Genomic DNA, 13,555 nt, shown 5'->3' with positions numbered 1-13,555 from the left:
CGCCCAACGTCTTTTGTGTACATGCCCTCACAGAACCGCGGCAGTCACGGCTCGGACACATTCTTCTCCCACAAGAAACTACAAAGAGAAAGAGACAAAGTGAATCTTTCTATGGAGACTGCGTAAAGCAACCAGGCAAAGAGCAGACAAAACAGGAAACACAATGACCGAAAGCTGAAAGCAGAGAGTGCAGTCGCCAAAGGACTCCGCGCGAGCTCCACAAACCGGGAACCTGCGCGACGTGCGCATGCATTGAATAACAAACAGCGAAGAAGTCATTTTGGTGATTCTGTCAAACTGACATAGTTCCAGAGCTTCTCCCAAAACGCACCCGTCCTTCCCCGCAGGAAAGTAGACAGGAAGATTTCCTGGCGAGGCAGAGGGCATCCAGGAACCGAGACAATCTGTATGTGCACCAAGCACGCATGTAGGATTGCAGACACATGTAGGATTCCGCGATGAAGATCCCCCAGCCAAAACAAGGGAAAAGAAAGGACACGAAAAACACAGACAGAAAGCAGAGAGGAGCTGGATTCGCTGCAGAACCCAAGTCACTGGCAGACACATGACAACAAGACGCATTTCGTCCCTCCTTTGTCGAGAGAAGTGAAAAGAAGACGATGAGCTGGGCCCCTGGCCTTTCTCTGGGTGCCGCGACGACCTTCAACCAATTTGTTTCTGAGGCATTCCTGAGTTCCCCAGAGTGGCCGCAGCAGATTCCTCCGGCGTCCGAACACGCACAAGTCCCCTCTTTAGATCTCTCTTCCTGACCCCTCTGAGCAACTCAATTTTGCGTCGGAACCAGAGACCGAATGAAGAAGCCAAGAAGAAGAAAGGAGAGGAACGAACAGGCCGAACTCCCTCGCGTCTCCCTCCAAGATCGCTGCGCGGAGGTGCGAATGTCTCGCGTTTCTGATTTCATATCGGGCACTGCCGCAAGGTCTCCCTCCCCCCCCAACCCTCCCAGGGTTTCTCTTTCGCCTCCATGGTGTTGTGTGGCTGTTCGCCGCTAGCCTGTTGCAACAGTGAGTTCCGAAAAAGACTCCCTACGTTGTTCTGCATCCCTAGACACGAATGTTGTTGGATCCCTATTTCTGGTTCGTCTAGGAAGCGCGGCGGCCGGCCCTTGCTTCAAGGGACGTCGCAGTCCGCGCTCGCCGGTTCGAACCCGACGCGGGTTCGTCTCCGCCTCGACGACGACCCACCATTTAGGCGTTTTCTCGGTTTTCTTGGCAGCTGCCTTCGCCTCCGGCGGCCAGGTCGCGGAGCCTCCGCTCCTCGAGCGACGCTCGCTCGGCGCGCTTCAGTTCCTTCTGCAGCGCCGTGATGGTGTAGAGACCCACGCGGGTACTGAGGCCCGGGACCCGGCGGTGGGGGAGGGCGAGGAGCCCCGCGCGCTCGTCGCCGTCGCGGTCGCCGCGCGCGGAGATCCCGCTGCGTGGCTGCGCCGCGCAGGAGCGCCGTCGGTTGAGGCCGCGCGCGCCCCCAGACGCGCCGGCCTCGCCGCCGCTCTCCGCAGCCGCGGCTGCTTCGATGCTGGGCAGCGGAGCTCCGACCGCGAGGGCCTTCGCGCGCAAGTTGGCGGCAGCGCACTCCGCCCAGACTTCCGCGTGGGACTGAAGGAGCTCGAGCATCTGCTTGTGCGAGCTGAGCGTCAAGCACGAGAGTACCCACTCTGCAGCCATGAGGTCTGGAATGCTGCATCCAGTGCCTGCGAGAGAGCCGGAAGCGGCGAGGCTCGGCGTGGAGGAGGGAGACGAAGAAGCAAGAGAAGTAGACGAGTAGCCAGAGGAAGAAGAGGCGAGGAGCGCGTCCATCGCATTCCGCACCTTGAGCCACTTGTGAAGCAACATCGACTGGCAACGGCGCACCAAGCGACAACCCGTGGAGGCGCCGGACGCGATGAAGGCGTGCGTCGCGGCCAGGCGGCCTCCAGGCGAGAGCGGAGAGATCTTGGTGGCGGAGAGCTGCGGGAGGAGCGCAATCTGGCACGCGGCCGAGGCGACGATCGAAGGCTTGAAGCCCAGACAGATCCGCCGATCCATCTGACCCAGTCGCACCAAGAGCTGCGCAGTGAGCCTCGCCATGTCAGGCTCGTTGCTCCCGCTGATGCGGAGACGCAACGCGAAGGGCGACGACCCGACAGAGCCGTCGTCGTCCTCGTCGTCGACAGTTTCCTCCGAGTTCTGGCTGTCGCGCGTGGAGACAGATGAGCAGCGCCGTGAGGAGGCCGCCGTCTCTCGCCCCGAGAGCGACAGCCGGGACTCGCACTTCTTTGCGGCGTCGGAATCTGCGTCGTTTGGCCCTCCAAGCTTGTCTTCGAAAGCGAACGCGTTCGTGTCGCCGGGAGCCGCTGCGAGGTTTTCCTTCTCGTCTTCCTCCCCCGCCTGGCGATCGTCTCTTGGGTGGTCTTCTCCGGCGCAGGGCGGCGTGGCTGCGGACCCGAGCGGCCCCTGCGACCGCCGCCTTTTCTCCGCGTCGTTGTGCGCGAACTGGACTGCGACATTCAGCAGCGCCTCCGTGAGCTCGGAGATCGGCGTCACGCAGACGTTGCCCGCGGGGGGCACGTGCGAGATGATTTTCCGTTCAATATGCATCAGTTTCTGCTTCAAGAGAGTCGACGAGGGGGCGGAAGAAGAGGACCAGCACTGCCGCAGCACCCCCGTGGCCTGCTGCTTCCAGGCGTCGAGCACCGTGGAGTAGTCGTACGCGTGGATGGCCTCGACTCGGTCCGCGAAGCAGAAGCAGGCAATCGCAATCAGCTGGTTGAGCAGCAGCCCACTGATCGTCGTCGGCGCGCCGGTCCGACTTCCTCCCGCAGCGGTCCCCGCCAACGCGTTGACACCGTGCAGTAAGTGCATGCGATTCTCCGCGGAGACACCGTAGCGCTGGTCGTTTTGGTGCACAACGTGCATAAATCGATCAAAGAGCTGAATCGCAATCGCCACCGTCGCGGCCGCCCGCGGACTGAGAGGGTCGGCAGACCCCGGGGTCGTCTTCCCTCTGGCATCCTCCTTCTCGCCGCCGCTGGACTCTGCAGCCCCCGCGGAGGCGCCGGAAGAGGAAGAGGCAGCGTTCTGCGCGAGATGCGCAACCACCTGATTCAACAGACACACCAGCAAATCGCGCGTCTCCGGCGAGATGCGCTTACTCGTCGCAGTGTAGTCGCTGGTGGGGTGTGCCTTGTCTGCCTTGTAGGCGGCCTGGTCGTAGTTGAACTGAGCGAGCCGCGAGTTGTGCGTATTGTCCACGCCGAAGTCGTTTCCGAAGGCGTCCGACGTGTCGCACATCACCAGGCGACAGCAGCCCGCCAGGTTCAAGAAATCCAGGCGAGTCGACACTGGGCTCGACGCGCGCAACTCAGTCCCGGTGCTCATGCTGCGCTGACGGGACGGCAGCCCCGCCGCCGACGAGGAAGACGAGACAGGCGCCGCCGCGACCGCGGCCGGCCGGGCGCGACGGTCGCCCACTCGCGCCACCACATTCTTTACGGCGGTGGACGTCGGCTTCTCCCCGTCGACTGACTTGGCGCTCGACAGAAGCGCCGCCGCAGGCGACGGCGAAGATCCTCGGCTTGCGGACACATTCCGCGACGTCAGACTCAAGACGCTCTTGGAGGCAAACAGCGCGGCCTCCGCGCCGACCGCCTGCTGCGCTCGCGCGCGTCCCAAGCCCGGCGCGAACGCGACCGGCGGCGGCGTGATCTTCTCAGGCTGGGTGCCGAGAGGCCCGCTGGACACGAAGGAGAACGCGGAGGCAGCGAAGTCTTCCCCCGTCGCCCTCCCTCCCGAGTGCGTGTTGGAGTGGACCGGGGCCAAGCAGGCGCGCGCGCCCAGCTTCGGCTGCTTCGCCGGCCGAAGGTCGGAGACTGGACAAGCGGCGTCGGGTCGCAGGGACGAGTGTGGGCGCGAAAGCAAGGCGGCTTTCGAGTCGGGGGGGGGGCTCCCAAACACGGGTTGCGCCTCCGAAGCGAGAGAGGAAGACGAAGAAGCGAGGTGTTGTAGAAACTGACGGGTGCGCTTCGAGGCGACGGCTGCAGACGGCTGAGGAAGAAGACGCAGGGAGTCCCCCAAGCGCTGCGACAGGAAAGACGACGCACTCGTCGTGCGGCGAGAGGAGGCCGCCACGGGAACGGCCGACCGCCCAGGCGCCGCGGAAGGGCCTGCAGCCACTGGGACGCCCGCTAGCAGAGTCCCCTGCTGGGGCAGGGAAGAAGCAGTGCGAGTCATTGCAGACGACGAAGAGGGAAGACTGAGGAAACCGAGAATACCGGAGTCGGGAGAGGCGGACGGCGCCTGATGCGGGAGGGCTACTGCTAACTTCGCAGAGAGGAACGCAGCGCTACCACCGAGGGGCGACTGTCGTCCACAGGCAAGGAGGAGAGCGAAACAGGGTTGAAGAGGAGGTTCTACCAGACAATAGAGGACCTGAGACGAGCTTCTTCTCCCTCGGGGCGACCGCAGGAGAGCGGGTATGGAGACGACGGCTGAAGATCACCCGAGGGCTCGACTCGAGTGGGTTGAAAGCAAGTCTACTGAGAACCTCGGCGACGAAGCCGCGCCTTCCAAGAAGGCTCCACAGTCCGAGCCTGAGGTGAGTCCACCTAGCCCTGCGTGCAAGGCAAGAAGAAAGGAGCCGTACCCCCCTCGGGGCCGTCGCGTGCGTCAGTACATGGTTCTGAAGGCGGCGACGTCCACCCGACAAGAAGACACTGGGTAAAGGAAGTTGGGATCTCCCCGCTGGCTGATCCTCATCCAGCTTTTCCTAGACGCCTTGACGGCAGGTGAACCCGTGAGGCTCTCCTTCAGCGTAGATGCCTCAAAACAAAACTGCAGCAAGTGGCAAACTCACGGATGCGCAGGCACCCCGGAGCAACGACGACAGGCCCGCCCAGGGTCAGAAAAAATGCTACGATGGAGCAGAACTCAACAACAGAGGCGAGACGACGGCGACGAAAGTCCGCCAGCTACTCCAGGGGACGCCAACTACACCGTGGATTGACACACCCACGGGAAACAGCTCTTTTGGCCGGAGACGGCGTCTTTTTGCGACGTGCAGAAGCCAGAAAAGAGAGACTGACGTGTACGGTCAAGCATGCACAAAAGAAGACAGGAATGACACGTTCATTTCCTTGACAAGACATGTGCAAACACACGCAGACCCCCAATGCAGTGCCTGTTGGCTGCCTAGAAGCATGTGAACTCTGCGGTTGTCGGATGAGAGGTTGCTGGAAGTTTTGTAGTCAAGCACCTGAGGACCATCGAAACACAATACAGCAGAACGCCGCCATGAGCTTAGCAGAGGCCATTATGCACCTTTGAGATATGACGATGATGAAGATCTACGAGGTTCGTGATCGCGCACTCTTCCTGTGTATATACACCTGGTACGCTGCACAAAACGGTTTCCGGCTCACCGAGAAAGGATATTTCGGTGTCTTGGAAGTCTCTGTGTCAAATGAACATGCGTCAAAGATTGCCCGAGGACCGGATTCCGCAGTGTGCTATGGTGCTGTACAGAACACTGTCTCTCTTGGCGCATTTTCGCCCACGCTACGCGGTAAAGGGGCACTAGCGAGAGGCACTAACCTCCTCCCCTATCGCTGCGCTGGGGGATCGGCGGAGGCAGCCACAAAACTCGCAGAAAACTCATCTGTTCCGCCCCGCACCGCCCCAGTTCAAATTCATCAGAGGCATTCTAATCAGGCGAAGATCAAGACGGGCTCTTTTTTCGAGATGAACAGACAAAATGGAACCCCCCAGAGCGTCTTCCTGGTCGTCCTCCCGGCGCGCCCGTTGGCGGGACAGCGGCTGAAGCGGGGCACCAGGCAAATCGCAACCGGAGGAATAAACGGCGGGGTCACGTCACACGGAAGCAGTCACCTCAGTGCGAAGGAATCGAGAAGGAAGATTCCCAACGCCGAGGCAGGTATAACTTACAGAAAGAGGGAGAGGACACAGACGGCATATTGTTTCTGGAGGCGCGACGACCGCCCAGGCCGAGCTCTGCAGCAGGTGTCGGTCGTACAGGCTGGCGACTCTTCATCCTCCCCTCTCACCCGCGGCGGCACGAGAACCCTTGCCGAAGCTCTTTTCTTCGCAGGATGCCGGGGGGAGATATGGTGAAAAGGACGGAAACCAACGCAGAATTCGTTCAAACGCGTTCGTTTTGGAAGAAGACAGGCGGCTGGGTGCGGGGAGGAGAATCGGGATTCGGACGAAGCTGCAGAGGGCCACGGAGGCGGGTAAACACACAGAGATGACGGGAGGGAGGGCGATCTTCTCGGATGGCGTCCCAGCTGTTGCCGGGGGATGGAGGGTGGTTTACTCGCTGTGGTGTCTTCTCCCGTTGCGCCGTGTGCGCTGTTGACCTCGATAATTTCTCTACGGAGTCTGTCTACACAGTTACACAAGCTGCCGCGGGAAGCGGCGAGGAGGTCCACGCGAGAAATAAATGCAGTGACGAACAACGCTACAGACAACGCGCGCGAAAAATCGGACTTTTCCGGAAGCTTCCGACCAGCTGCAACAACCGTTTTTCTCAGGCAGGTCTCACGCTGAGAAAGAAAACAAGCAGCACAAGACAGCTGGCTGATCCGAAGTGGCGGTCACTGACACCTTTCGGGCAACGGGCAGCTGCGTCAGCGATATGAAAGTCGCGTTCATGGCACAACACACAACCATGTAAGGACAAGTGAAGAGGAAATTTGTTCTCGGAAGAAACGAACCCAATGCAAAACCCCCGAGAGGTTCTCTGAAACTTCTGGCACGAATGGACGCGATATGTTGGAGAGCGATCGGCGACGATAGATATGTTGTACGTGATTCTCCCGGCTCTGAACATGAAACTTTGAAACCGACCAAAACGCACAGACCGAGCGGCAATGGGAGAGCAGGGGTATGCGCAAAGGCGCCGCTTCGCGTTGATGTTACCCTCCCGTTTCGCTGCACTTCTTACACCCTCGTTTTTAACCATAACACTCAGCTTCACCTTTCCTTTAGCCGGTGATACTTATCCTTGGACAAAAAATTGGCTGCGCTAACTCCGACTCCAGACAGTGCTTCCTTAGAACAAGGAAACGGGACTGACGTACTGTTATGTGGTGCTGACTTTTGAATTGAACCGGCACTCGGCCCCCGAGAATTTCGCGTCCGAGGGCGTGCAACAGAAGGCCGGTCACTACCATTCCATTCCATACAGTTCATCAATTGGATTTCACAAAGTTCTGTGCTTCCAACGGCCTCTGTAAATCGAGGCGAGTTGACCACAAGGCGGATGCGCCTGGATCCTTAGTCTCTGCTCCGTCGTCGGCAGAGACAGTCTACCCGCCACACACCTGAGGGAGCCAAAGGAAACACGAGCCTTTAGTATTATACACAGTTGGACGTTTGCAAATCGCAGACTCTGTATGCCAGTCGGCCGCGATCCTGTAACCACCAAGTCGCACACAACTTGAGACAGTTCCTACAGAAGGGAAGACGATTGTAGATGAGAGAGATAATCACTCAGGCTTTTTGTTGATTGTGGTATGCCGCCGTTCCACTGGGCGTTTTCATGAGGCAATAATAGCGCTGGGGATTCGTTTGCCCGTGCGGCGTCTTTGCCCAGAGTACTGGCCCTTCAGAAGACGCCGGCTTCACACACGGCTTCCATGCTCCGTCTACAGCTGCAACCAGGTTGCCTTGGACTGTAGATGCGCATTGTTTGCAGAAAAATCACTCTTGCATCGTCACGTCAGTCCGCAACAAGAAGACGCGAGTCGCCCGTCGGGGCTGTCAAGTATCGAAGACAGGATGTGCACGGATCGCGCTGCCTGCATTGCCTCGGTTTCCTCCACCCGAAAAGTTATTCTCTAAGCACAATGAACAGAGCCCGCCAATGCACCTTGAGTGAAAGTTCTAATATTGCTCACACTATGCCTTGTCTAACAGCACTGCGCGTGTAACTGCCGCTTGCAGCAGCTGCCACACTCCCCCCCGAGCCACTGCCCGTCCAAAACGGTTGGGCTGTTTGTCGAAAACACGTGTCCACGGTACACGCGTTTGCTTCGCAGGCTTGACAAACGCAGGATGGCAGGAGGGGGGGAGGGGGGGAGGGCAGTCTGCTACAATCCAGGTTCCGCTGCGTGCAGGCAACACCACCTGTATGTCCTTTCGTACTACTTAGTGTTCCGCTCGCACAGCAGATGCACATTTCGTCGAGTTCCACAGGTGCTGAAGGTGAGAAAAGGTGCTTCCTGGCCGCTGACGCCAGCCAGCTTGCTCCCGTGATCTCTGGAGGGCCCATGAGCCGCATATCTGCTACGTGTTGAGACGCCCCCCATCCTACCCCGCATTTGCAGGCATTTTATGTTTTCTACTGGAAAAAGTTCATTCTGCACATCTTCAGAAAGAAAGCCGCATGCAGGCATGCTTCGTTTGCACTGCCGCGACGGACAGCGTTCATGTTTTCGAGTGTCAGCCAGGCGCGGCCGCCACCGCGACACTGTCGAGGCTCATCAAGCTGCCTTGTGCGCGCGGCGCCTCCCCTAATCCTGCCAGAATGCGAGACATCTCTACGGGTCTATCTGCGTTCTTAGCAACGATCATCTGCGCGCCCACCGCCCAGCATGTCAAATTCAGCGAATTGGGACACAGTGCTCCCACGCCGCGCGACCTGCGCAAGATGCGCACCGCGCACGATCGCTCAACGACGGAAAAGGGATATCCTCCGTACAAAGCAGACATTAAGAACAAAAGTATCCGACGCGCGCCCGTGCCAGTCAGCAGAAACATGTTCTTTGGCCTTGAGGAAGAGAACCTGGAAGGATTTACGGCTTCACGGGCCCCCAGGAACACGCCGATCTTTCGCAAGATGGACTCACCCTCGTGAGCTCGATGAAACCTCATCACGCACGCGAGAAATCGCGATATGCATGTGCACATATGCCGCCATGTGGGGCTTAGGAGCAGCCTTTGAAGCCGCTGCACACGCACCCGAAGACTGCCAAAATGGCGGAAAACGCGTGGCGTTGAACGCCGCGGAAACGTGACGCATGAGGCGGCCTCTGCCACGATTCAAACAGCCTGCGCTGGGATGCCCAGACCAGCAGAAGACAACCGCGATCGACAGTAACAGACGAAGGGAATGGATATCGATGGGCGACAGACGAACCCGCCCCGCCCCCCGGCGCCCCAAAGCAGCCGCTTGAGAGAGGTCGCACACTCAGCTTCGCTCGTCGGCGTCCACCTTGCTCAGACTGGGCGGGGGGCCTCCAATGCCTTTGATCCACAGAGTCGCTTGAATGAAGTCATTCGCCTGAAAAAGGAGACGCAGAACGAAATCATACAGGAGAGAAATTGTATGATCGGGAAGCACAGGCGAGTCTTCCGCTGCCATACAGAACGAAAACGCAACTCTCTCGCAGCTCCCGTCTGTCAAACAGAACATACATCTCCTCCATGGGGTATTTACTTCCACCCGTATCCCCCCCCCTTTGGAGGTACTGGGGGTGTGTCACGAGTCAGCCTTCCCTCTTCAATGGCCAGAAGAGTGGCGAGCCCCTTCCCTACAGACACGGAAATGTCCTCGGAACGCCTCTCTCTCAGCCACCTCTCAGCGCCCAACTAACTAGAGATATCTCCTTCTCTCCCTCTCTCTCTATCTGCGGCCATGTACACGTGCCTAGGGTACCAACAGGGAAGCGAAAGCGAGTCTCTTTAACTTACATCAGCGAGACTGCATGACTTCTTCACCCACGTCCACGTGCATCCGAGCGCAACCGTGAGCGCAGCTGCAGGGAGCAAGAAGAGCTGGAAGAGCTCGGCGACAGTGAAGAGTTCTGTTGAGCGCGTGTACGGATTGGGCCCTGTTCCCTCGTTTCCTCGATGATCTTCGTCTTCATCGTCGAACGCGTCGCTCCATCCTTTCTTGTTCATCCGTATTTCCTTGGATAAAACTGTGTATGGATCCGCCGAGACCCGACCGGCAGGCAGCCGGTGCTCGCCGCCGCTCTGCGCCTCCTCTGATACCCACGCCACAGCGGCCGCAGACGCGTGGAGGCTCCCTGCGAGAAAGGTCCCGCTGCCGGGGCGCGCGGCCTCAGGACGCTGCACCGAACTGGCCTCGAGTGCCTTTGGCGACCCGGCAGCTCCGGCTGACTCAGGAGACGGATCCAGAGTTTCCTGGTGTCCACGTCTTCGCTCGTCGCCTGTCACGCCGAGCTTCAACAGAGTGAAACGCGCGGAGGAGCTAACAGGGGAAGGCGAGGCAGGAGCCTGCTGCTGGTAACTCGTGCTGAAGCCGTTTCTTGGCACACAGGAAGACTGTTCGGCGCCCTTTCCTTGAATCCCAGGATGCAGACGTGACCATGGACGTATGTGAGGCTCTGCGCGGGAGCACGGAACGGCGGAGACACCAGCTGACGCGTCGGTTTTCTTTTTCAGGGCCGTCATTCGCGTGCGGAAAGTCGCGGTGCCCACCACCCCGCCGAAAACGCCGCTCGAAAGAAAAAGAACAGGGAGGGTCCAGATCCCAAGGGAGTCCTTCATCGCAGTTAAAGACTTTCGAAAGTGACCTTCCGCGGTTAACAAACCCTGAACAAAGATGGAGGGAGTAGCGGGATCTGCCTGGGCTTCGGCCGCGCGTAATAACGCGACCGGCTCACACAGCTGGTCAAGCGCCCGCCACCCTTCTGGCGAGCCCCTCAGCCGTTGGCGCTCCATTTCAACTAACAGGGTCCCCTTGAGCGCACGTCACCTGACGGAAGAAGAGAGAAGAAGAATGACGGGCTGCCGCCGGGCAGAACGTACCACGAAGGCGCATGTCTCTGTCAATCAGGCTCCACGCGCCACTCCCATGCCTCACAACATCACACATGCAGACGTCGGATGGAAGCCTGGCAGTCCAGGATCCAAGAAATGCGAACACTTTTGACATGCGGCCGTGAGAGGAACAAAATACGCACACAACCTGGCAACGAGGGAAAAAGCAAACACTATTGCGTAAACCTAGCGTGCACCGGTGCATGCGAGTCCGCGTTTTGTCTCGACCCGAGAACTTAAGGGACTATTTCTCAGTCATATCCTGAAGACAAAATGTATCAGTATCTGCTTTCGTACGTAGGATTCCTCTATCAGAGCACGATACGCCTTCTTTCAGCGTGCCGGAACAGCTTCACCCCTACAACGGCGCAGCCACGCGCTTGATCATGGCCTCGATCCTACGCCGCACTCCTCGATAATCATCGTTGCTACCACATTAGCATGCGTTTTCTGGTTATGAACGGAATTGAGGGCAAAAAAGATGACAGGGGATCTATTCTTTGGTCGACGTGACCTGGAGGTGTACAATAAGGGGACATGTGCAGCGCTGATTGCCACTTCATCCTACCTGAGACACTACGGGATATAGTCAGGAGATATTACACACCACTGAGATTCGAAAGCTTTGTCAGTCGTCTGCGGTTTCTCTATTTCCTGTTGATCATTCCTTTTGATTACCTTGCATTACTGTAGTTGCGGTGCAGCACCTGCGCCTCCCGAACACCTCGGTGCTTATAGTCGCTGTGCTTCCTGTCTGCTCAAATGTACCTGTTCCAAGAATACCTTCTCACGGTGGGGATAGCCGGTATACACGTGCGCTCGAGAAAAGTGACAACGCTGATCGCACTCAAGAAATGATAGGGAATCCTCTATGCCATCAAGTGACTTGAGAAGACGAACTCACTGGAGATATCTCTGCATTGACCCTCTTAATGCATATATACCACGTGATCAGTTCATGTGACATCACGCAAGTCACTAACCGTGCCGAAGCAGGAAAAGCATGCATAACAACTCTCTAGGTGACGGAGCTACGATTGCGCCCGCCTCGTATTTTACGCTATCCGCGCGCATTCTTCTTTCCGTGAGGCAAAGACACCACATGGTGCGTGCGCGGCGTACTAAGCGCTATATGGTGTCCCGTATACGTGCCAGTCACTCGGGTGAGAAATGCTCCATTCCCTCCCGCAGAAACTCACCAGATGAACACTCCAGGACAAGCGCACGCTGCTGCATTCTTTCTTGCCATATCGAGAGTGGGGGCATCAGCAGCGCCTCCCCCGCGTATACACATGCCTGTATACGTTATCTTTGATCTCGTGTGTGCAAGATGTGACAGCGGTACCAAGCAAATCGAGGTGTTTGCTTCTCTTCTCCTCAGAGCTGGTATCCCGTCTTTATTTCGACAAGGCCGACGTGGGTTTTGGTCATCCGACAACTTCTTGATAGGACGCTGGCTCAAAGAAAAGAAAGCACAACTGGCATAGGAGTCGAAGATGTGGGCGAAAGAGGAACTGAAACTGCCAATAAGAGTTATATTGTATCCCTAGACAGAACCGAACCCGCCAATGTGCCATTATGAGAAGTCACGGATTTTTCCGTGTGGACTAGGCGCAAAACACGTCACCGCCCCAACGCAGCAATACATGATCAGCCCAGAGTATCAACAGTGATCGAGAAACAGGTCAGCTGTTCCCTCGGGGGAAGCTCACAATTGAAAACCGCACGACCGCGGGATCGCAAATGATTACTTTCGGCTGCGAGTGAAGGCCCCTGAAACCTCGTTGAGTGCACCTCTGTGACGGAGCTCTTGAGGACCCCGAAAGCAAGTTGCCCGATTTTCCCGATTGCAGTGTACTATGTGGGCCCCATTTTTCGGCTTCCAGCAGCCTGCCGGCAGCGAGCAATCTTCTTTTGCACGCCTCACTGACTGGCACCCGCGAAGATTATCACATATGAGGAACGCAGAACTCGTAACGGGCGCATCGAACAACGCAGACTGGACACCGCGTTTTCATCCACACACTGGCAGCCAAATTCTTGTATGACAGAAAAGTGGCATGAATATGATGCTGACTTGTACTTCCGTCCTGAAGGAAATGCCATCACAAAAGAGACAGCACCGATACGGCATAAAGCCAACTGTACGCGTCATTCGACAGCCGCATCTTCGAGGGGGTCTGTGCTCGCCGCTTTTTTCTGCACCTCAAGCGCAGTGTTGAGCGTTCACCATGTAGGCGCTTTTGAGCGGACGTCAGCCCACTTAGAGATGTAGTTGCACTCCGCCGTCCGCTCCTCGTGTTTAGGTCCCATACTGCAACTCACGAACTACAGCCGCGCTTGGGTATTTTACCGAGCGTTGCAATGAAGGGCCCTGACCCACACTCGCCGGCGAGCACGCGGACACCTGGACACCTCCTACAAAGCGTGAAGCGCCGTCTCAACGTTATAGCCCCTTTCCTCCGTTGCAACACAACCCGCTTGCGGTTGCACCTGGCGTTCCTACCAGACTGTAGGTTCGTTTGAATGATACTCTTTTTCAAGTTCCCTGCTTTCTCTGCAGTATTTGCGTGTATAACTGCTGGTAAACAAGGTGCAGGCAGGGGAACGTAATTCCTCAGCCTGGACATGGCCACGCTCCCACACGGTCTCATGATGAATGGTCACTCCCAGAGATGGAGGGGGTTTCGCGACCGTCTGCCTTCAGGTGAAGTGCATGGGTCAACGCCGCCAATGTAGCGCAACCGCTTCAA

At 57.8% G+C, this 13,555-nt stretch overlaps 3 protein-coding genes across 3 annotated transcripts; all 3 read right to left on the bottom strand.

Annotated features, from left to right (window-relative positions):
• Positions 1-1,208: 1,208 nt before the first annotated feature.
• Positions 1,209-4,229, bottom strand: BESB_012010 (uncharacterized protein; the record flags this gene model as incomplete). The annotated part of the gene is made up of 1 exon (XM_029359931.1): positions 1,209-4,229. The coding sequence occupies one exon, from the start codon at positions 4,227-4,229 to the stop codon at positions 1,209-1,211; it is 3,021 nt and encodes a 1,006-aa protein (XP_029216598.1).
• A 4,227-nt stretch (positions 4,230-8,456) lies between these two features.
• Positions 8,457-8,934, bottom strand: BESB_012000 (uncharacterized protein; the record flags this gene model as incomplete). Its single annotated transcript, XM_029359930.1, has 2 exons — positions 8,457-8,655; positions 8,864-8,934. 2 exons carry the CDS (start codon positions 8,932-8,934, stop codon positions 8,457-8,459), a joined length of 270 nt encoding a protein of 89 aa, XP_029216597.1.
• A 270-nt stretch (positions 8,935-9,204) lies between these two features.
• Positions 9,205-10,703, bottom strand: BESB_011990 (uncharacterized protein; the record flags this gene model as incomplete). The annotated part of the gene is made up of 2 exons (XM_029359929.1): positions 9,205-9,297; positions 9,708-10,703. The coding sequence occupies 2 exons, from the start codon at positions 10,701-10,703 to the stop codon at positions 9,205-9,207; spliced, it is 1,089 nt and encodes a 362-aa protein (XP_029216596.1).
• Between the last annotated feature and the right edge of the window lie 2,852 nt (positions 10,704-13,555).

Source organism: Besnoitia besnoiti, chromosome IX (assembly GCF_002563875.1).
Source record: "Besnoitia besnoiti strain Bb-Ger1 chromosome IX, whole genome shotgun sequence".
NCBI classification, from domain to species: Eukaryota; Apicomplexa; class Conoidasida; order Eucoccidiorida; family Sarcocystidae; genus Besnoitia; species Besnoitia besnoiti.
This window is presented reverse-complemented; position numbering and strand designations above follow the sequence as displayed.